The sequence below is a fragment of the Lycorma delicatula genome, chromosome 1 (genome assembly GCF_047948215.1).
Source record: "Lycorma delicatula isolate Av1 chromosome 1, ASM4794821v1, whole genome shotgun sequence".
In the NCBI taxonomy this organism is placed as follows: Eukaryota; Metazoa; Arthropoda; class Insecta; order Hemiptera; family Fulgoridae; genus Lycorma; species Lycorma delicatula.
This window is the reverse complement of record NC_134455.1, coordinates 24179263-24203396: the sequence shown is the minus strand read 5'-3', so window position 1 is coordinate 24203396 and position 24134 is coordinate 24179263. Positions and strand designations below refer to the sequence as shown.

Sequence of the window (24134 nt, the reverse complement as noted above, 5' to 3'; positions counted from 1 at the left end):
AGTTAAATAAAAGTTGAAAATTACAGAAGAACAAATAGAAATATAATTCCAGAAATAAAATTTAAAAAAAATGTAAAATACAATAAAAATTAATGGCTATACTGTGTTCCAAAGCTAAAAGTTACCCTTTAAAATCTGCAATGGGACCATATAAATAGTTTTTATATAAGGCCTAGTACCATTCACATTTTAAAAAGGTTAAAATAAAGAAAATAATTATTTAAAAGTTTTGTACAAGAATGAGATGGTTAAAATATCAATAGAAATAAAATAACATTAAAAGAAAAATTTGAGGTAAGAGTAGAAGTTCAAGAAAACAAAATTCTTTGATTTCATTTCATGTTTTGTTTTGGTTGAATTTTGGTCTGAAAAGTTAAGTAATGAATATTGTGTATTCATTGGTTGGGGATGAAAATTTAATTTGAAATAATTAAAAAGCAAAACAAAAATAATTTAATTTGGCTGAAAATAAAATTATGAGGATCAGTGTATTAATTTAGAATACAACAAACCAAAAGTTGCAAGATTTTATTTGGTACCTAATAAAATTACCGACATTAACTGACATGAGACAGAACAGCTTTCATCCAAAAATTAAATCTTGTTGTACCAAAGCTAAAGAGAAGAAAGAAATTTATTTAAATGTTTTCATAAAGTAACATTTCATAGTAGAGGATATATGGACCAGAAAAAACAAAGAAATAAACAAATAAATAAATAAATGAAGCTACAGGAAAAAAATTTTATTGTACTAAAGAAAAAAACAGAGGCTTTTGATATGAATTAAGCACCCCTAGCTTATTAATTTGATTGAATAAGATAGCATACAACAAACACTGTGAAAGAAGGTGATGGAATATATAAAAACAGATGTTTGTTTTATTTGATTGTTTTAACAAATGATTATTCCATTAACATTGTATGAACCAAAGTTTTCTCAAATAAAAGGCATGATTGAAATATTGTTTGTCAGTGAAATTTTTCAAAACATTAAACTAAAAATTTTGTTAAAAACTGTAATTTGAACAAGACTTTCAAAGGAAATCTGTAGAATTTTTCAACTTCAAAATTATGACAATTTTAGCTTAAGTGAGCATACACAGTAATTCATCACATCTTTGAATCCAGTCAATAATCTGACAGTTCTTAATCAACTGAACTTGCTTTCATTATTGCTCTATAAAATATTAGAACACTAATAAACATAATTATTGTTCAGAAATATTAACTACTACTAGTTTATTTTAATTTAAAAAATGTAAGGAGACAATGCACTGGAACTAAGAACTAAGAACTATTTTTGTATATTTCTTAAGTTCACAAAAATTGATCTAAGTAACAGTTAATTAATATGATTAGAGAACTGATTAACATGTTCATGAATTTGTGTTTAATTATTGTGTACTTTTTAATTTATTTTCTAGCTCCACGTTCTGAAAACAAGCGTTCATGGTTATATAGAATTCGACCATCCGTTATTCATGAACCATTTGTTCCAGTTGATTCTGAGTTTTTAACTTACGATTGGAGTAATAATTTCCCAAATCCAAATCAGGTAAACAAATCATTTTTATTGATATTAACTAATTAAATATTTTATAAACATCTATTTATAACAAATTCATTATATCAAATCCTAGCAGCAAATAATTTAATAAATATTCTTAATTGCTCACTATTTCATTCTCTTTTGCTGTTGTGAGCTCTTTTTGTTATGCATTAATTCATTAAGGAACAAAAAAGAAATACACTTTTCTTTATTTTTAAAATGTATTTTTTGAGAGTATTTTTAATAAAAATTTATTATAAAAACATTGTTACTTTACAATTATTTCTAATTAGATTAGCCTTGATTTATGGCATAATTAGGGCATACAAATCCTAGTCATTACGGGGCCACCACTATTAGAACCAGAAATATGAACATTATTCATCAACCTCTCAAAAGATTATTACTGCCAACAACTAGTTATTAGTGATTTTTGATAATAGTTTAATACTGAAAAATACTTTTTTATTTAAGAAATAAGAATTTTCCCCTCAAAACAAAGATTTATATAATAATACATTTTGTTTTCTTTTCTCTTCAACTACCATTAAATAGTGAGATATATTAATTATGTGGTTTACATTAATTTTTATCTGGGTAATTCACTACTGATGATTTGTGAAACATATTCTGATAGGAGAAAGGTCGTTTTTTTTACAATGCTCTCCTGGGTTGGATCTGCAGTCAAGTTTAGCTCAACTCAGGAGAGTATCCTTTAACTTAAACGAGCCTTTTCGCTCACCGGCAATATGTCCGGCACGGTAGGTCGGCTCGCGGGTTTTGGATATTTTGGTTCTTCGATTCGCCTGCCTCAAACCACTGAAGAGGGGTGAACCGGGCCTATGTCATTCCCGGGTCCCTTCCCAGCGGCTGGCACTCGGTCTGTACAGTTTTTTATTTACCTCTATGCCTGCTTCAAACCGCCAGGCGGGAGGGAACCGGGCCCGCCTATGTCGTTTCCATGCTCCACTCAGTGGCCGGGTCTTGGTCTTTTTATCTCCCTCTTTTTTTTTCTATCTCGACATTTAAGTCTCTGATCCATTCCTCATAATCTGTCTCTTTAGTTTTTAGGATCTCGGTGATGATCAGGTTCTTAACTATCATCCATTCTTGTTGACCTTTAAGTATAAGTGCTACTATTGTATCAGGAGTGACATCCAAGACTTGAGCCCTCTCTCCCTTTGGGTTCTTCTCATTTGACAAATTCAAATATCATGTGTTGTGGGGAGTCGTCACTTCCGCAATCGACACAGTTAGCGAATTCTCTCTTTCTAAACCTATTCAGGTAGTCACCGAATTGCCCATGATCGGAGAGGAACTGAGAGACGTAGGTTAGTAAGTGCCATGTGCCGTCGAAGCCATTCGGCGACAATATAATATTCCGGCAGCGTCTTCCTTGGTCATGCCTTCGTAGGCTAGCTTTCTTCTCCGGGCCTGGAGGTGAATGGCTGATATCCCTGCCAGTATCCCTGCAGTGGCTGTAGAAACAGTTCACTACTCTGAAAATTAGCCTCAATTACCCTTAATAGTCAATTACCCTCAATTAACCACTACCTTGATAATTCTTGATTAATAACTACTTACTCTTGCTTCGCGCTGATGAAACTAAATCAAATCAGTCCAATTACTGAATTGGTAAACCATCATTTCAGATAGATGACAATTTGCAAATATATACACACACACACACACACGCGTATATATATAACCCCCAGACACCCGTTTTTAATCACCAAAAAATTAACTTCATTCATATATATAATCCAATTTGGGAAGCTCTATCTTGAGTATAATAAAATGAGTTAAATCATTTTAAATACTTTTGTTGTGATAAACACCTGCACTTATCTGTCTAACAGTTTGAAGAAAGAAAAGAGTTAATATATGTTTATGAATGTAACTCTATTACAAGTTTAATTTAGTCCATCAAATTACAAACTTTGATTTTAGCATTTTAATTTCTGGTGGTTTTATTTTATTAGTTTTCGTTATTTAAACAAATAATTAGTATTTATTTAGTAATCGTAAAGTCTTTAACAGAATAAGCCTTATTTAATAAAAAGCAATAATTAATTTTAAAAGGAAGTTGATAATAAAATTTTGTAATTCAAAAAATAATAATTTTTTTTGTGGGTAAGGAAGTGGAAATTCATTTTCGCATAGAGTTCCAGGTTTCCACTAGTGGTCTTATCAAACCGCCATCAATAAACTACCGGCTAAAACAATCAGTCCCTTTCTACGAGGACTCGACCGGGAAGCGTTTTACATATTACTTCAGGCTGAGTTCGTGACCTAACCTGAGAAGGCCGCTACCTAGTTTTAACATTTATTTAGGTTGCCCTTCTTGCCAGTGAGAATGCCTCCTCCAAATTGGTCCACACTTTCCTAGCTGTTCAGATTAAGTAGCATCATCTCAACCACGTTGTGGGGGCTCAGTGCTCCGAGATTGCCTCTAGTGTCCCTCAATCTATCCACCGAGCACATTTGAAAAAGATGTACTCGGCGTCGTCCCGTTCACTTGGCAATAGAGGCAGTCGGGAGACGGCATGGAGATAAGCGCCGAAGTACCTGTGACCCGTTAAAATCTGGGTCACGTAGTAATCCACCTGCCCATGCTGCCTCTTTATCCACGATCTGTCAATAGGGATAAGACTTGTGGTCCATCGTCTTTTGATCTCGTGATCACAAGTCTCTTGCTAGGCGATGGACGTGCGAGTCCATTCCTTCCCGGTGATAGTCTCCCGGTCTTAGCCTGCCCGTCGCCTCCTGTAAAGGCCGCCTGGCTTTTCCTTGCCAAAAGAACAATAGGTATAACGCCGGCGAACACCAGAACCGCTTCCGGTTTCTTTCAAATCATAACGACTAGGCTCACACTTCTCTCCGGTATATCAGGACAGACTGCACCATGATGTGGCCGTCTGCTGGCCTTCGGTCTACCGACATTCACCATGAGCCGGCTGAGAGCGGTTATGGCTCTCGCGGCTTTGTCGGCAGCTCTTCGTAGCTGCTCATCAAAGCTGAGTTTCCAGGTCAATCATCATACCGAGGTACTTCGTGGCCGGCTTGGTCTCGTCATACCAGATCGGCAAGGGAAGGAGACTGTCAATACACTTCTTCGTTAGAATAACGATTATCATCTTGCTGAGGGCTAGAGACAACTTATCGTCATCCAGCCAGTACCTGTACCTGTGCATCGCTCAGCTAAGCCACAGTTAGGCGAGCTCCATGTTGCGGTCTGTTATAAGTAGCACAACGTTGCCATGGTATCCAACCTTTGGTGTTTATTTCAATAATAATTTGGAAATTATAATTTAATTAATTAATTTGCAAATAATAATTTGGAAATTTTTTTATTTTTGGTAATTTCCAACCTTTGGTATTTATTCTAAGTTTTTATCTTTAGTAACAAATGAGATACATTTATTCTTGTTGGAAACTGTTTTTTCAATCCAGCTCCTATTTTAGGGGTTGTAGTGAATGTAATTATCTGAAAATTTGGAAAAGTATTCTTCACTGAAAGTTAAATAAAAATAAACTGACCAAGCATAAAGTTCCTACTCCCAGTCCTAAAGAAAAAAAAAATTTGTAAGAAAATAATAATTAAGAACCTTTGGCTAATGCCAATTAAGTTACTAATGAACCTAGGTTCTTTTAAATGAAAGGCTGAAATTAATAACAAAAATTCTTTATTGAATTAAGCCTAATACATTGTTAAATCAGTTTGTTACAGCATATTTAAATAATAATATTGGTGAATATTGCATAATTGGGTGCTGGTTTGGGTGGGATGTATTACTTGTAATCTTAATAAAAACTTAATTAAATATAAAACTACAATTAACATGATAAGTAACAAAGAGTTTTATTGTCTGTCTATCTATACCATGATCTAAATATGTAGTTAATAAAGTAACTTCAATGTGACACTGTCTTAAGTGTAAAACAATGAAAAGAAAATACTGAAGATTTAACACATAGAAAAATTATATGAATGGTTATCTTACACACAACACAAACATGAAACTAATGAATTCCCATGACACAACTTCTAACAATACTTCACGTACACTAATGAAGCAAAATCCACCACAAAGCATAAATTTTATGATTCATTTGCTAATTGTTTGCGTTTATCAACTTCAAAGTATTTTAATTATTTTTATCCTCATGTTCTTCCATTTGAGAAAGACAATTGAAATAAAGCATCAATTCTTGTGACTGAAATGGACTCTGTGTACGCATAATGAAGGCTATTAATGTGAAATAAATTCTTGTAAAATGATAATAAACTTTCTTCAATTTAGGTTTTTAAGCTTACAGACCTTTTTCTTATAAGAAAAATTTTTTATTGACAAAACTTTGACTATTATTATCTATTTTTTATTAAGATTATCATAATAATACAAGTATTGTATTATTATTATAACAATAGAACAAGTACTGTTTACAATACCTGTACACAATAATTGCTTAAGTTGGCTTTCAGAACCCACTGGGTTGGTCTAGTGGTGAATGCATCTTCCCACATCAGCTGATTTGGAAGTCGAGAATTCCAGCGTTCAAGTCCTAGTAAAGTTAGTTATTTTTACATGGATTTGAATACTAGATCTTGGATACCGGTGTTCTTTGGTGGCTGGGTTTCAATTAACCACACATCTCAGGAATGGTCAAACTGAGACTATACAAGACTATATACTTCATTTATACTCATACATATCATCCTCTGAAGTATTATCTGAACAGTAATTACCAGATGCTAAACAGGAAAAAGAAAGAAAGTTGACTTACTGGAAAATTTTAATCAAGTTAAGAGTAAATATTAGTTAAAATTAGGTGGCAAAACTTTTTGCAATAAATATGAATTTTTTAATAAAAGCATTATTGAATAAGGGTTGAACCTAATTTAATCATTTACCTACAAAACGTTCTGTAATTTTTTTCAGATGCGTTGGAATCCTTTTGATTTGCCGAGTAAAGACTCATCAGTAAACTGGATAAATGGTTTGCACACAGTATGCGGTGCTGGAGACATTGCAGGACAATCAGGGATTGCTATTCATGTGTTCTTGTGTAATAAATCAATGAAAAATGTCTGTTGTTATAACTCAGATGGTGACTTCCTAATAGGTAAGTTCTTATATTTTTCATTTTAAACAATTTTGTTAGACCTCAGAAAATGAATTCAGAGTATTAGTATTTTTTTAGCACTTAATTGAAGTTGCGTTTATTTTACTACTAGAGTATTTAAGCTTTTCTAACATTATTCATAGTATACTCTGTACTTGTGAGTGACTCGTAGTATTCTAATATGAGTGTTGACTGGAATATATTAAATATGTAAATGAACTACACATTACATATTTAAAGTTTTTTTCAAAGAATTTTCAACTGGGGTTTCAAATTACTTGATTTTACTGGTCTAAATTTCAAACTTATCTAAAATATTTCAATTTGCTAAAAAGATTCTATTTAATGTTTACAGTTGTATCTGTATTTTACTAAATTTGTTTCCATATTGTTAGAGCTACATAATTCAAGGAGAGGAACATGAACCAAAAGACTTAAGCAGTAATAATTAAACTGCGGTTATCTGTACAATTGCAGAAGAGTAGTGTTACCTGTCCTAGGGGAAGATAAAGAAGGTCATAATGACCTTCAGAGCCTCTTAGCACTTAAGGGAATATGATGGTGGGTTGATTTCCTTTCATGAAAATCAGAAAAGTAATATGACTATCACTGTATAATTTATCAGTGTGTGGAAAAAAAATGCATAAAAGATGGACTTACTTCTATACAACAAAGATATATAACAATATCTATGGCAAGAGTGGAACAAGATGGTGGTGTTAGCTAATTCCAGACCATTCTTATCGACCCACCGGGTTGGTCTAGTGGTGAACGTGTCTTCTCAAATCAGCTGATTTGGAAGTCGAGAGTTCCAGCATTCAAGTCCTAGTAAAGTCAGTTAATTTTACATGGATTTGAATACTATATCGTGGATACTGGTGTTCTTTGGTGGTTGGGTTTCAATTAACGACACATCTCAGGAATGATTGAACTGAGACTGTACAAGACTACACTTCATTTACACTCATACATATCATCCAAATTCATCCTCTGAAGTATTGTCTGAAAGGCAATTACTGGAGGCTAAACAGGAAAAAAAGACCATTCATATCAGATTATTTTCTTTAATTTATACTATTTTTGTAAAATAATATAATTTTTATAAAAATCAATAAAAGAATATCAGTATATTTATTGTTATAGTTACAAATGAATAAAGAAAAAAAGAGACTTACCCAAACTCTAGAGAAAGAAGGGAATATTTCTGGATATATAAACATCCATTTTTATACTATACAATAAATTTTTAGACTAAAACAATAGATTAAAGAATTAGACAATTATAGAAAAGTGGTAATTAAATACTTGCAAAGTAAAATTTTCATTGATTTTCAGCACAAGAATTAGTTTTAAAATTTAATTTAACTTAAAATTTAAAAACATCACTAAATAGATTATTTTAAATTGTTCTTAAAATTAGGCTGTAATTATAATTTCTTAAAAGAAAATAATGTAATTTTTTTATTTCATATGCTTATTTTTTTTCAGTTCCACAATATAATACTTTGAATATAACCACAGAGTTTGGGAAGCTTTTAGTAGAACCTAATGAAATATGTGTAATTCAAGTAAGTTTCTTTTACGAAAATACATTTTGCATTTTTTTTGTTATTATTTGAAACAATCATATTTTAGTTAAAAACTTCGCAGCTGAAACTTAATCAGCTTATAATTCATTTTAAACTCTAAAATTGCATAAATAAATACAGAAGTTCAGCTAATATATAATACCACTTTTGTTTGTTATACATCTGCTAATACCGATTTTTATTTAACTGACATTAATATTATTTATAAATAAAATAATTATTAAAAAACAAAAAACCCAACTACTAATAGTACACATCTACATAGAATAATTATGAGAAATGAACAAAAAACAGTTTTCCTTTCTTTTCTTACAGTCACCTTTTCAAAATACAGAAAGTTAGTCAGTGAAGTAAAAGTTAATATTACATCTACATTTTATGTTGTATTTAAGTGCCAATTAGTCTTAATAAAGTGGAGGCCATTAAAGTTACCATTTTATATAGCCTACACAGACACCTGACTACAACATAAAATGTGAAAATGTAATATAAATTTTTTTTTTTTTTTTTTAGAAACATTGTGCCAGCAGTCTGTCAAGGGTGGATGAGCAAGTAAGGATGGGGCAACCCCGTGTCCCAGGGATGAAAAATTGTCCCTAAAGGCGGAGGAACCAATAACATGGTCAATAGCAGGGGGATGCAGAAGGCAATGGGAAACCACTGAATTAATTATCGAATTATCCCATATAGGATTTCCAAGTAGTAATATGGCTGCGTCCAATTCAAAATTTTCCAGAGTTTCAATTCCCCCATTCGGATCTATGGGGAGGGCATATCTTGGATAAAGCTGCAAAGAGAAGACGTTGGAAGGAGTTTTTAGAACAGGAACACTTTTAAAAGCTGGGAAATTAGAGGAAGTTAAGATGGTGGTGAGGAAATCAGAAATGGACATCTTAGGCATCTGCGAAACTAGATGTGCAGGAAACGGAGAGTTTTGGTCTGAAGATTTCAGAGTTATTCACAGTTGCAGTGCCAGGTCAGGAAGAAATGGAGTTGCAGTAGTTTTAAGATGGAAATGGAAGAACAGTGTTTTGAACATATGCTACCGTAGGGACAGAGTAATCACGGTTACAATTAAAGCCAAACCTGTTAATTTGTGTATTATCATATACCACCGTAGGGACAGAGTAATCGCGGTTACAATTAAAGCCAAACCTGTTAATTTGTGTGTTATCGTAGTTTACTTACCTACAGCTAATAGTAAGGGTGAAGAAGTGGAGGAAATATATGAACAGATAGACGATTTAATGAAGTTCGTTAAAGACAAGGATAATCTAATTATAGTCAGTGATTTCAAGGCATCAGTTGGTGAAAGCACTAAACAAAAATGGATGGGCAAATTTGGATTAGGAAAGATGAATGCCACAGGTGAAAGACTCCTAGATTTCTGTGAACAGTATGGAATGAATGTCACTAACACATGATTTGAAATGCCCAAAAGAAGAAGGTATACTTGGTCAATGCCAAGAGATGGCAGGAGATACCAGACAGACTATATTCTGTTTAAGGATAATTATAAAAATCAAATAAGGTCTAGTCATTCATATCCTGGATAGTGATCATGTCCTTGTGGATAGCAAAGATTCATATTAGATTTCGGAAATACAAAAGTGCTAGCCAATATAAATGGTGCATAGGAAAACTCAAGGAAGAGGAAGTAGTTAAGGAACTGAAAATAATGATAGATGAGTGATCAGCAGAGAAGAAGGATGGGAAGGAAAGAAAGAAACCATAACAGTAATGGCTAAGGATAATAGGGCTAAACAAGTCAGAACCAAGGAAATAATGGAGACCAAAGAAATATTGGACCTCACTGAAGAGTGAAACAAGTTATGAAGAAAATACCTAGAGAAGTACAACAGGATAAAGAACATGATTACTCAAAAATGCAGACTGGAAATAGAAAGGTTGATGTAAGACAGAAATGAGGAGATTCAGAAAGACCTAGAAAGAGGAAAAACTGATAGGGCTTACTCGAGTATTGAGTCAATGATGATAAAATTGAGAATGAAAACAAATATGGTAAGGAATAAAAATGGGGATCTTCTCTTTGATTTAGATGATGTAGATGACAAATGGAAAAAATATGTTGAGGAGCTATATGAAGGAAAGATATTGTTAACAGTAGGCAATATCTGGAAGATGAAAATAGGTTGGATAAAGACATGTTGGGGCCACCTGTATCTAAGGAAGAATTTGTCAACGCCTTGAATAAGCTGAATAATGGCAAAGTGACAGACACAGATAACATCCTGGCAGAAATTTTAAAAGAATTAGGAGAGTCAAAGGAACAAAGGAATGTTTGTATAGGCTTATCAAATGTTGCTATGAAGAGGGAACGATACTGCCACTAGATTTTATAAATAGCAAAACTGTAATAATTCCTAAGAAGGGAAATGCAATCGATTGCACCAATTACAGAACAATCGCTTTGTTATCAAAGATAAAGCTAAACATTGTTAAAAGCCGAATAAAAGGGAAAATTGAGGCAAATTTGGAAGAAGACCAGTTCAGTTTCTGATCTGGGAAGGGAACTAGAGAGGCGATTCTAGCAGTGAGAGTGTTATTGGAGAGAAGAATTGAGATTAATCGGAAGACCTTTTTGACTTTGGTAGACTTAGAAAAAGCCTTTGACAAGATGGATTGAGAATTGCTATTTCAAACAATGAGGGAAACAAAGCTTGACTGGAGGGATAGAAGATTAATTCTGAATCTGTATAAAATGCAGAAAACGGTGATTGAAATCAATGGCTTAAAGAAAGAGGCCAAAATAAGAAGGGGAGTCAGGCAAGGTTGCCCACTGTTGGAAGGAATCAGAATTAATGGAAAATCCATACATTGTATCCGCTTTGCAGATGATATTGTGTTACTGGTGGAATCAGCAAGAGGAATGGAGATTATGTTAGAAGCACTATCTAAAGTAGTAATAAAACGTAAACTGAAAATTAATAAGAAGACAAAGATTATGATTGTAGGAAAAAGAAAGGAAGGTACAAGATTGATATTATATTAGACGGTACTGTTGTAGAGAATGCTGACAGTTTTTGTTATTTGGGAAGCATCGTCACTGACGATAAAAAATGTGCCAGAAGTAAAGAGAAGAGTAGTGCTGGCAAAACGATCTTTCCAGGATAAAAAGAATATACTGACTGACTGATATGAGTATGCAAATAAGGATACAGTTCACTAAAACTTATGTCTGGAGCGGTCTAACTTATGGGTGTGAAACATGGACGCTTGGAAATCAGAAAGAAAAGACTGGAAGTAGTGGAAATGTGGATTTGAAGGACAATAACAAGAACAAGCTGGGTGGATAGGAAAAGAAATGATCAAGTGTTAGCAGACGTGAGTGAGAGGAGGTCCTTGCTAAATTTTTTATGAAGCAGAAGAAGAAGAGCGAAATTGATAGGACATGTATACGACACAGCCAGTTCTTAACGAATATATTTGAGGGCAAGGTTTTGGGTAAAAACCTAGAGGTAGACAGAGAGCAATCATCATCAATAATGTTAAAGAAGAGATGGGCCTTGATTCATATAATGACTTGAAGAGAGACGTGGCGGTAAGAGTGACGTGGCTAAATTGACAATGCAAATTGACAATATATTTAAATAATAAAAAAAAGTTAAAAAAAATAAATGAAGTTGGGTTGGAACCAATGTGCCTTCCCCTTGTAAGATCAAAATATTTCATTAATTAGAATTTTATTTGGATATTACTCTGGAACCAATGAAAATAAGTACCACTTATGTTGAAAAGCTCTCAATGAGAGTTTATTACTGTAGTTAACAAAAAGTCCAAAATTCATTTTTTTCGATTTAGGTCTTTTTTGGACATTTTTGGTCAAGTCGATTGCAATCAAAAGGGGAGGTGCAGAATTAGATATTACAACAGTGCTAAATCCAAAATTTCAACATCCTACGATTAATCATTTTTGAGTTATGCGAGAGACAAACGTACGTACGTACAGACATCATGCCGAAACTAGTTAAAATGGATTCAGGGATGGTCAAAATGGATATTTCCGTTGAAATCTGAAAACCGAAATTTTTCGCGATTACAATATTTCCTTTACTTCGTACAAAGAAGTAAAAATTGAGGTTATTTAGTGTTCATTAGATCCTGGTCAAGCTCTAGCTGCAGTTTTCTGTTTCACGATTTCTGTGTTGTCAAGATTTGTAATGATCAGTAAAGAATATGACCAGTAATAACATCATATCTCGTTATCATAATATCAAATTATATGATATAACATAATATCATCATCAGGAGAAATGTGTGTGATAAGAGGATAAAAACCAGATCACTGATAATTTGCAATGAATCCTTAAGGTATATTTTTCATAAGAAACATATTTTTCCACTGAACAATTGTTTGTTTTAGAACAACTGCCCACAGTATTCATACAACTAATGATGGTTTCTAAAATACTCTGTTTAGCAAATATTTATGTTTCTACTCGTACTTACCATTTTCCTTCTAATTCAATAACATGCCAAATTTTTCTTTGCACAGTTTATGAACCAATTTCATCTAAATTTTAGATGTGATCTGGTGGAATTGTGTGTTTAGCAAATAGACCTTCAAGAAGAACAAAATCCTTGGACACTTCCTTTCCTAAAATTTTTCCTTTAAAAGTAGTAGTTCCACTTGGCTGTTGAATGGGTAACTTGTCCTAATCTCTTTACGTGATTATTTAAAACAAATTCATATCCATTCAGTCAAAAGAAATATATTTTTTTTAAAAAGAAAAAAATTTCTACTGTTTTATTTGAAGTTATAAAGAGCAGATGTCTTTTCTTATGAGTAAAAAAAAATATTGCTGGCACTGGAACTTAAGAATTTCAGCAATTCTTGTTTTAAATGTTCTGAGGAAACTACGAGTAGCTTAATTCTGCGTTTTGATTTGACACTTATTGGGTTTTAAAATAAAAGCACCAGTAGTTGACATCTTTAGGATTTATTTGTCTGTTTGTTAACGTTTCTTGGACTGAATTCACCGTAGGGAAAACTTAGATCATAATGTGACAAGGATTGCATTAATAAAATGAATGTGAAAAATCTATGTTTTTTTAAATAAAAAAAGACACTGGGTCAGTAGTTGACATGATTTGAAATAAGAAAAGGTTTAGTAAATGAATTCGGCCTACTTTGTATGAGTACAGGAATGTAACGAAAGTTATAGAAAAATACAAAAATTAAATGTTAACGTAATAGGCCTATTTTCTAGTTAATTAAGCAAAATTAAGATAAGTTACGCTAAGTTATGAGAATGCGAGAAGTTAACTCCATAAAAATTCGAGTTGGGGGACTGAGTAAACATTTCTCGTCATACTCATTTTTAAAGGCCAGTCGATAAGGCACAACAGAGCTTCCCATTCGTAGTCCAATTTAGCCACTTTTTCTGGCCATTTCCAGAGTCTTCCATTTTTGCATTGCTGAAATAGTAGCAGTCGTTTCAAAAACATCAATTATAACCCCTGGAAATAACTCTTCTTCGTAGGAAAAGACTACATACTCTTCTACTTTTTTCTCGACTGGTTTTTTAAGGTTGCTGTTCTGTACGTTTCGCTTTCATCTTTAAATTCATTTTTACTGTCGGATGGCATCTCATCCATGTTTGAGTTAGAACTGTCTTCGTAACGAAACACCCGCTTTGCAATCTTTTTCTTACGCTGCTGAACTTTTTCTTGTTTCGCTTTTTCATTTTCATCTCTTTTCCTTTGTCTCTCGGCAGCACGTTCCACTTTTCTCTTTTCTAATTCTTTCTTTTCTGCAAACTCCTTTCTAAAGTATTCTTGACACAGCTGTCCTAAGATGATAGAGGGCATTTTTTTTCCTTCGTGGGTCGTTTTTTTCGGGTCGTCCTTGTGTTTCTGATAGAAAAAGTGTCTTTTGAAGGGGCTGGGGATTTCTGCGAATACTGAAGGTCCAGCTTGACAAAGATCAGTATGATTATTATCATCTTTAGCAGGCTCGTCGATACAAGTAGGAGTGTTCGTTTCAGGTGGCAGATTGTAATCATCAATGGTATGATTGGTAGACTTGTCGATACGAACAGGAGTGAGCGTTTGAGATAACAAGTCCCCATCCTCACTGCTTTGATTGGTAGGCTTATCGGTGGACCAGGTGCATCTAACAAACTACTTTCTAGTTCTAGTTTTGTGTTCTGCCACAGTTCAAAGAGTGACATCTTTTTCGTTCAGCTCTTTATTTCTATTGCCGATACGAAATATATTGAGTTGCTTTCGGGAATACTCTGATTGAGAAACCGAAGCCCTTATTTTAAAAATCGTCTACATTCTTCGGCTTTTGCGACTGGATTATCGCCTTTAGTGTTAAACGGGAGAGTGATAGCTTCTGGGTTCCATGGAAACAGTCCACATTTCCTAAAACCATTTTCCAACATAGTCGCATTTAATGCATCGTCTATAACTTCTTTCAGAAGTTTAGGAAAATCTTTTTTCTTTAAGACTGGAGCCTCAAAATTGGATAACCTCCATGCGTGTACCCTCTTCCTCCACTGCTCTTTAAGAGTCCTGAAAACCGAAACATCCATTGGTTGCAAGAGATGCGTCGCATTCTGGTATAGTGCAATGAGAATGATGCCATTTTTTTCACAAAACTGGCTCACTTGCAAACTCAGATGAGACGCGTGCCCATCCACAAAAAGAATGACCGGCAAAGGGATCTTTTCTTTTCCAGCCATGGGTGGAAAATGTCAGCAAAAAACTCGAAAAAAGCCTCGCAAGTCATTCAACCAGATTTTGTTCTTCCCAGGCCCCACCCTGGAGGGAAACTCTCCGCAATTTCCTGCGGGATCCTTTTATATTTAAACAAAACTTTTGGGGGAGGTATGGCACCACCTGCGCTAGCTGTGACAAGGACGGTTAGACACTCCTTCTCGTCTGGATTAACTTGCTGATATACTGTCTTGTCCCCTTTGATCTGCTAAGGTCTTGTTAAAGATTCTGCTAAGGTTTATACGAACAGCTATCCCAGGATTTCTTCTCATAAATTCTTTCATCCGTGATTTTCCTGGGCAGTTATCTTTGAACGGGTTTGGCCTGTTTATAACTCTTTTAAAAGGCGCTGCATACTGAAAACAACCTTCTTCATTGTAACAGGAAATCCCGGGCAATTCTAAAAATCCAATTCCTGATAGTGCTTTCTTCTCCTGTACTCAATTCGGCCGCTGGACACATTCTTCTGAAAAAGGAATTACCAGATTAGCTTAAGCAGGTAGCCACGTACTATGTAAAGTGGTAAGTTACTAGGTTCCGAAGTCTTAAACATCCTAAACTAGCTAACGCAAAGTTGATTTAATACAAATAACTAGATTTAGTGATAAAAATACAGCGCTGCTGTCTTATTGACGCTACGTTTAGGATGTAGACTCCTAACTTGAAGACATAGAAACGTTTTCCTTCAACCTTGAACTTCAAGTGACCCTTGGAAAGTTAAATCTTTTTGCTGCAGTTTTATATGGCGTTTTATGCAACCGTACCTCTTCCACAGCCGCTTCCATAGCCTCTTGTGTATACATTCTAAAATTTCCATTTGTTGGAGGCATCTAAAAAATGAAAGAGGGAATAGTTCAGTAGCTGACACATTGCAACTCCAATAGTTGACACCCCCTGCAAACTATTGGACACGATGGTTCTAAAATGTTTTAGAGGTTATAATAGAAGGCTTTGCTCTGTAAGCAGCTAAATAACACTCAAATAAAGCAGTATTATCAAATTATATTACTACCCACAAGTTGATACCACATGTCAACTACTCAATATTATGTCATTTAAAGTTTCAATAGTTGACATGGTGCCCAATAAAGCCATTCTTTTATTTTTTGTTATTATAAATAAATGTATACACAATTTAGAGTTTAAAACGAAGCACTAAATGTCTTGTTATTAAAAATTATAAAATGTTTAAATTTGCAATGCTTACCTTTCAACTTATTCTTAGCAAACTCCACAAGGAAATTAAAATAAACGATTGAAAAACATGTACTGTTGTCATCAGACAATCGCGGTGACACTGGCGCTTTACATGGCGGCGGCACAATAGTTCTCATTGCCGTCACTAGAGAGCTATGCTACACAGACAAACAAATTTTGATCTTTTGGCACCTGTGTTTCTCTTGTTAATTATTTTTTCTTTGTAAGTGTCAATTACTAGTGGTTTTACTTTACTCCTTTTCATTCATCAGCTTTTTCATTCTTGAGACTACATATTTTGGATGCTTTTAGATATCTCATGTTGTCACAAAAAGTGTTATAGTATGTACCCTTTGAAATGAATTCCACAGTTTTCTCTTTTCTCCATCATTTTTTGAAGTGTTCTTGTTTTGGCAAATTTAAAGTTAAAAAATTATTTTGCAGTCATCATATTACATAGATATTCTTGAAATTACATTTCATCACAAATAATAAATTATTTTGTTACATTAAATTTAAGAATTTACAAAAATTATTTATAAATTTGTATATTATATTATTTTCACTGAATATGAAATATTTTGTTTTTTCTGTCATTAGTCACTCTAGTGATTTCCATTTTTCTTTTATTCTTTACTTATATTTTAACCTTGACATATTTTTCCTAACTAATCACAATTACATCCAAGATCCCCAGTTATCTGTTTTAACCAGCTGGGTTAGTCTAGCGGTTAAACTTGCCATTGCAAATCTGCTGTTTTTTGAAGTTGAGAGAACGTGGAGAGAACTTTGCAGGCTTCTTCAAGATAATCGGCAAGACATGTGGCCTTCCCCTCTGCCGTGGAGACCTGCCGTGCTGCACGTAGGACAAGCCGTTCAGTAAAAACACCAGGGTTTGTATTCACTGGTGCTCCAGACCGTGAATATAGGTGCTCCATCACTACCAGCTCTCGTGCCAGTGATCGTCATCAAGATCGCTTACCGTGTAGCCTTCCCACACTCTCCAGTCTGCAATGCGGGCAGCAAGCTCAGGGGAGACAAAATTCACATCGATTATAGAGTTCAAGGGCCCTCTCCGAAATATATATGCATCGCCAACAGTTAGCACTACTAAATCCAGTGCCACAGTCATGTTCATAAGCACCGAGCCTATGGCGTGGCCTGGCAGATCCGCACTCGGTCAACCAAGCATTAAAATCGCCTGCCACCAGCACTGGTGTAAATATATCCCTCACCATGGTAGTTAAAACCTCTTTATAACACTCCATGCTGATGCTGGGTGAAAGGTAGGCGGAGTAGTAGGTCACTCCTCCCACCCTCGCTCTTACAAAGCCCCGTACCAGCCATACATCACAGGCAGGGAGTCCTGTACAGCACCAGATCGCTACAGTCCCGTCCTCAGACATCAGCCAACCAGGACGCGGTCGTGAAGTGCACGTTTGGAGATGAGCGCGATGTCCGCGCCCACCACCGCCGCATAACTGACCAGAAGGTCCTGTGCCAGCACTGCATGGTTCAGGTTCACCTGTAGTATCCTCATCGACGGTTGGAGCGTGTCCAGTCCTCCCCTGGCTTTTACTACGTCTTTCCGTATTAGCCTCTCCATGTCATGCTGCCGCTCCGGTACGATGTCCCTCTAAGCCACATCTAACACATTTTGCAGTATTCCTGCACCCCGCAGCGCGGTGCCCTTCACCACCACAGTTGAAGCACGCAGCCTACCTATCAGCAGCTTTGCAGTTTCTTGCTGCATGGCCAAACTAAAAGCATCGATAACACTTCATAGATAGGTATAAAACATCTATCTACTCTGCATGACACGAGGCCTATCTTGACCCTTCCTCTCTGCACCAGTGATGAGAAGATCGACGCAGGAAGTCGACACGTCGCCACTGTAGTTTCTCCGTATCCAGGTCTGACGATCACTTTGAGATCTACCGGCATTTCCTGACCACAGACCTCAGACAGCCCTTGTTAGACTTCAGCCGGCTGTATGCCGCTCTCCATGTCTCGCACCCGGAGAACGGCCATCTCAGGGCTACCCTAATGTTAGCGATTACAACGAGCTGTTGAAGCCAATCGACGACAAAGACTGCCGTTTTCAGGGCCATCTGTCGTCGATTTAAGGAAAAATTCATTCAGAACCAAACATAAAAGATATTACGTACTACTACTACCAACTTTCAGCATGGCATATCCGTAGCATACTTATAAACAAAAATACAAGTTTACTCTTATATATTGGTATATAACCATGTATGCTTAATATTTCCTAATATCATTTGCTGTGCGGCCTGCAATCCCTGTCAAGTTTTGTCATATGATACTCTTTTTCATAAAGGTTGACGACCACTGATTTAAGCGGTTAATATTTGCAAAAAATGGATAGAAATGTTTCTTTATCCTGTTGAGAAATTTACAACCACAATTTTTGCTGTTCCTGTTTGTAAGACTGGAGTTTTATCAAAAGACTTTCAGTGTTTTATTTTTAACATTTACTCATTTAGTATATTTTATTAATTTTATTTATTATTATTTGTTTTTAGAGAGGAATGAAGTTTAGTGTTGATGTTTATGGACCTTCAAGAGGATATGTCTTAGAAGTCTTTGGTGGTCACTTTCAGTTGCCTTATTTAGGACCCATTGGTAAGAAGACTTTTTTAAGTAAAAGAGTTAATTCTTACTACATGCCATTATGAAAAGAAGTCATATATCATTATTTTTTCACCAGAACTGCAATTGACTCTTTCATATATAAAACAAGTGTGCATGCGCTTATACTTTATGGTCTATAAGAAATGGTTGTTCAATTATTTATTTCTACTGTGTAAATAAAAAATATATGTAACGTATAACATATATGATAATATAACATATTACATATATTGCTCCTCAGTAACATTAAGTGCGCGCGTGTGTGTGTAAAAACACACACATATATTCACATCTGTTAATGATTTAGTTATCTTTCACAAACTTTGTGAAAGGCTGTGTTGATGTATAACTCGAAAAAGATTTCTTCTATACTGGTAGCACATGCTGCAGGAATGAAAGAAACATATGAAAATATGTCAAAAATTTTATAAGTATTAAGTATGATGAACATTCATACCGAATCATTGCTGACCTGAAAGTTCTTCTTGGTCTCCAGTGTGGCTTTACAAAATATATGTGTTTCTTGTGTTTGTGTGATAGTCGGGCTACAAATAAACACCAGGCAGTTAAAAAGATTGGCCAAAAAGAAATCAATTTACCCCAAGAAAGGAAAATGTTGTCAATATTCCCATTGTCGAAGCAGACCGTATTACTTTACTACCTCTATACAGAAAACTATGCCTGATGAAGAATTTTGTAGAAGCATTAGATAAAGACGGAAATGGCTTTAAATATTTAGCTGAGGTTTTTTCACAATTAACTAAACCTGAATTAAAGAAGGTAATATTCACTGGGTCTAAGAAGAAAATTATAAGAAAACTAATTCATGAAAATATATTTGACAGTAAACTGAATCCTAAAGAATTAGCATCATGGAAGTCATTCAAAGATGTCATTACTGGTTTTCTTGGAAACAAAAAAGTTGAAAAGCATGTCAACTTAAATGAACTCTTAGTGAACTATAAAAATTTGGGTTGCAGAATGTCATTTGGACTTTTTCCGTTTAATCTTGGGTGACATCAGTGACGAACAAGGAGAAAAATTCCACCAAGATAAATTGCAGATGGAGCAGTGCTATCAAGGCAGATGAGAAGAATTTATTATAAGTGACTACTGCTAGATGATAAAAAGAGAAGGTTTCACTGAACACAAAAGGAAAATAAGAAAAACTAAATTAAGATAGATGTAAATGTTTGCAAAATAAGGTAGGAATTTTAATTGTAATTATTATTATTTTTGTATTCTATTATTTAAGAAGTTTCTCAGTATTTTAAAGAGTCAAAACTAAAAATCTGATGAAGAAAAACTGATTTCATTTTAAGATTTAACATAAAAAATACATCTAATTCATCTACTTTTATCTCCGTTCCAAATTATTTTTTTTTGTTGACCTATGTAATGAGATGTAAATGCATCTATGAAAACATGGGTGCGTGTGTAATGGAACTTCTCCTTAACTATCATTGATGTCCTGGTATGCCAGGAAAAGTATTTATATTAATGCTAATACACCAAAACATTTTTGGCATAAAATTCCATTTTGCATTTTGTTTTTTGTTAAATTCAGAACAAAACAACTGATATCTAATACTGATAAAATTACTAGTAACCATTAGTACTAAAAAATAATTACAGTCACTCTTTATTAGATTACATTAATGAATTTCTAGGAATAATTAATTATAATATTCTTATAATGAAAAAGAGGAAGAAGAAAAATTAGGCTTGCAATACATTATTCACATCTTTCAAAAGAGGGAAAGGTGAAGGAACTACTGTAGCTTCAGGAACAAACTGTATGCTTGTTGATAAACATACACTTTCAACTAATGAGTCATAAATAACTATTTATGAGTAAATGTTAAAAATTAATCTAAATCTACTAACTGGAAAAATTAATAAATTAGGTTCATTTCACTATATGTATTTCATAATAATGCATCAGCTTTTTATGCTTAAAATTAAAAAAAAAAATACAAAAGTACAAAAAGAATTGGGTTAGATTTTCATAAAAATATAAATGTGTGAATTTGAAATTCCCCAATATCAAATTGGTCTCTTCAATCTAGTGTCTGGATTAACAAGATAAGGATGAGTGAGATGATATTGCAAGTGAATTTTTCTGAAATCAAAACTTTCTGCAATTATGTTTGAATAGTAAAAACACATCTTTTACATTTTATATTTAGTACTAATTGTCAGCAAAATAATTTTAATGAATTAAATTTTAGAGACTTGCTAATTTGTCAAGTTGATAATTTCTATATGTCACTTGGGTAAAAAATACATTTTTATATTTTAATGCTATTCAGCTGATGTAAAGGAAAGGACTGAAAAATAGATATTTCTGAAAATTAGTTAATTTTGTGTCACATCAGTTTAGAAGCAGAATGTGTTTTTATACTATTATTATCATGTCTTTATTACTGTTTATTATTGTTTTTACTTCTCTTGTAAATGATTTTATCATATTAAAATAATCAGAAATAAATTGATTATTTAAAATGTATTTTAATGTGAAGTATGTTTTTGCTGTTTTTAATTATAATAATTATTTTTTTCTTATTTCATTTAGGGGCAAATGGACTTGCAAATCCAAGAGATTTCCTCAGTCCAGTAGCTTGGTTTGAAGACAGAGGTTGTGAGTTTACTGTAATATCAAAGTTTCAAGGAAAATTATTTGAAGCTAAACAGAGTCACAGTTCATTTGATGTAGTTGCTTGGCATGGGAATTATGTTCCCTACAAATATGACTTAAGTGCATTCATGACTGTAAATGCTGTGGCTTATGATCATTGTGTAAGTACAATAGGTTTTTTAATAAGCTTGATGTTTAATATAGATCATGCTGGATTTATCTTATACCGAATATATATATAATCACAATAAAGTGCATATTAAAATAAACGATAGATTTTTTTCTTTTAGAGTTGGACTGACACACAATCACTGTTGCAATATGTAATATTTTATGAATGTAATGAAAACTTAAATTCTGTATTTACATTTGCAAAAGTGTACAAACTCAACATATTTTTTCAAAAGATATTCAGAATGAGACCCTGCACATCATTGAACTTTTATGCTCAAATGATCATATTGAGAAACATGATACAAAATGTTGTCAGTGCCGTCAGTTTTTTGTTGAATTTTCGTCTTCAGATCATTGATAGTGTGGGGATTTGATTCATAAACTCTAACCTTCAAATAGCCATGAAGGAAAAAATCACAACTAGACATATCTGTAGTATTGAGAGGCCACCGTTTGATGACAGTTCATTCTTCTGTAAAAGCCACATTGATGAATGGTATTAAATCATTGTGTGACATGTTGATCTGACTTGTTGGAAGAAGCTTTACTCTTTTTTCAATCTGTTAACCGAGTGCAAATGTTTTGAAAATGGTACGGTACATTTCTCTAATGACAGTCCACTCAAAAAATATTGTCTCCATTATCCAATTACCAGAAACAGCAATCCATACACTGATTTTCTCTTTCTGAAGGGAATGCTCAAACATCTGGTGAGGATTTTCCAATACATGTGTTGAGCAAATTAAATGTCCAGATAAATGATGTTGAGGCTTGTCTAACATAAAAGACAGGATATCAGGTCCATATGTACATCGTCAGTAATAATTTTTGTTTTGTTTGTTTTATTAAGTTATTTCACAGTTGTTACATGATATGGTTTCAAATTTAATTCTTGAAGAATCTTACATCAAAAAATGTATTTTACATCATTTTGTTCTATTAGGATCTGTTGTGTTAGGATCTGAATTGTGAAAGAATCCAGAATGCACATAAACATTCACTATAGCATCTCTTTCCTCAAATGAATAAATTAAAAAAAAAAAGAACAACTGCAAAAAACCTAATTATACTCACTAAACAGTTTACATGTTTACATTGCTGCTATGGTGAGAGAACTGCACGGTCATCTGCCGGTAGTGATGGTTGTATCGCGTCCGTATATGTTGTGCGCCAGCTCACATCTGAGTTTTTATACCGTGTTCGTCCGCCGATATTAAATTAGGCATGTAGTAACAACATAATATATACTATTTTATTGAAATTAATCTTTTGAAGATTCACGCTATTAAGAACACCATTTGTTATTACAACATTATTAAGTACATTGTTGTAGATTCTGGAATAAATTCCAACAGAATGAATTCTACAAATAAGGAACAGTTACACAATATTATCAGCTATAATATCCAAAAAATTTATTAATAAACCATTTATCAATAAACAAATAATTCACCACTTCACAGATAAATTAAATATGAACATCTTTTAGTAGTAAAATCAGATAAAACAAATACACTGGTGACGTTGAAAAATGTAATAACTTAAGGAAACAATACATTGTTGATAATAAATTTGAGGAGATTAATGACCCAACTAATAAATTTCTTTAAGTGATAAAATGTTTAAAAAAAAGTTCAGATCAGTTTTTAATCATAACAATAATTTAGAATACCATTCTAGATTATATTCTTTTGAACTGAGTGCCTCTAGATTAACTGGACTACCAGAAATTCATAAATTAAACACTGCAATGCAATCTTTAATAAATTTTAAATCTACCTCCTGTTATATCCAAAATAATAGATAAATTCTTAGAAACAAAATCAATTTACCTAATACATTTAATACAAAGAATGGTTACAGATTAGTAAATAAATTAAATAACTTAAATGTAAATAAAGACACTAAATGGCTAGTTATGACATAACAAAGAACATCCAAAATTTATTAAAGAAGATATTATATTTATCCTATTTTAAGAAATATTTGACAACAAAACTATTTTAAATTTAATAGCAAATACAAAAAAAAAAAACCTTACCGATAATTTATTATAGTTAAGTAATGAGTTAAGTATTTTAGTTTATTATTGATGATAGTGGGATTTCCATTATCAACAATTATATCAGAAATATATTTACAAGATTTTGAGATAAATTCGTACATGGCATCACTCATATACATGAAGTTTTAATATGTATGCAATATGGTGATGTTATTCTCATAAACATCTAATAATATTAAACAAATGAAATTCTTATAATGAAAATTTAAAATTCACATTTAAATAAATAATAATAGAATGTTGAATTATTTATATGTCAGTATCAAAATAAACAGCAAAATTGAAACATCAGTATGTAGAAAACCTACATAAAACAACATAACAATTCATAAAAAATCAAATCGCTCTTGGTTTCATTAAATGAATACTTGTACAAGTATACATATATACAATGTG

General features: G+C 33.3%; 1 protein-coding gene and 1 pseudogene across 1 annotated transcript in view; one reads left to right on the top strand and one right to left on the bottom strand.

The window, feature by feature from the left end:
• The window catches only part of hgo (homogentisate 1,2-dioxygenase), a 53142-nt gene that overhangs the window by 16790 nt on the left and 12218 nt on the right, over positions 1-24134 (top strand). The window contains exons 3-7 of the mRNA XM_075378364.1: positions 1425-1555; positions 6493-6676; positions 8165-8244; positions 18753-18852; positions 21437-21660. Coding sequence (XP_075234479.1) covers positions 1425-1555; positions 6493-6676; positions 8165-8244; positions 18753-18852; positions 21437-21660 — 719 coding nt within the window. The remainder of the gene's footprint in view (positions 1-1424; positions 1556-6492; positions 6677-8164; positions 8245-18752; positions 18853-21436; positions 21661-24134) is intronic.
• On the bottom strand, positions 13789-15022 carry LOC142318497 (uncharacterized; annotated as a pseudogene).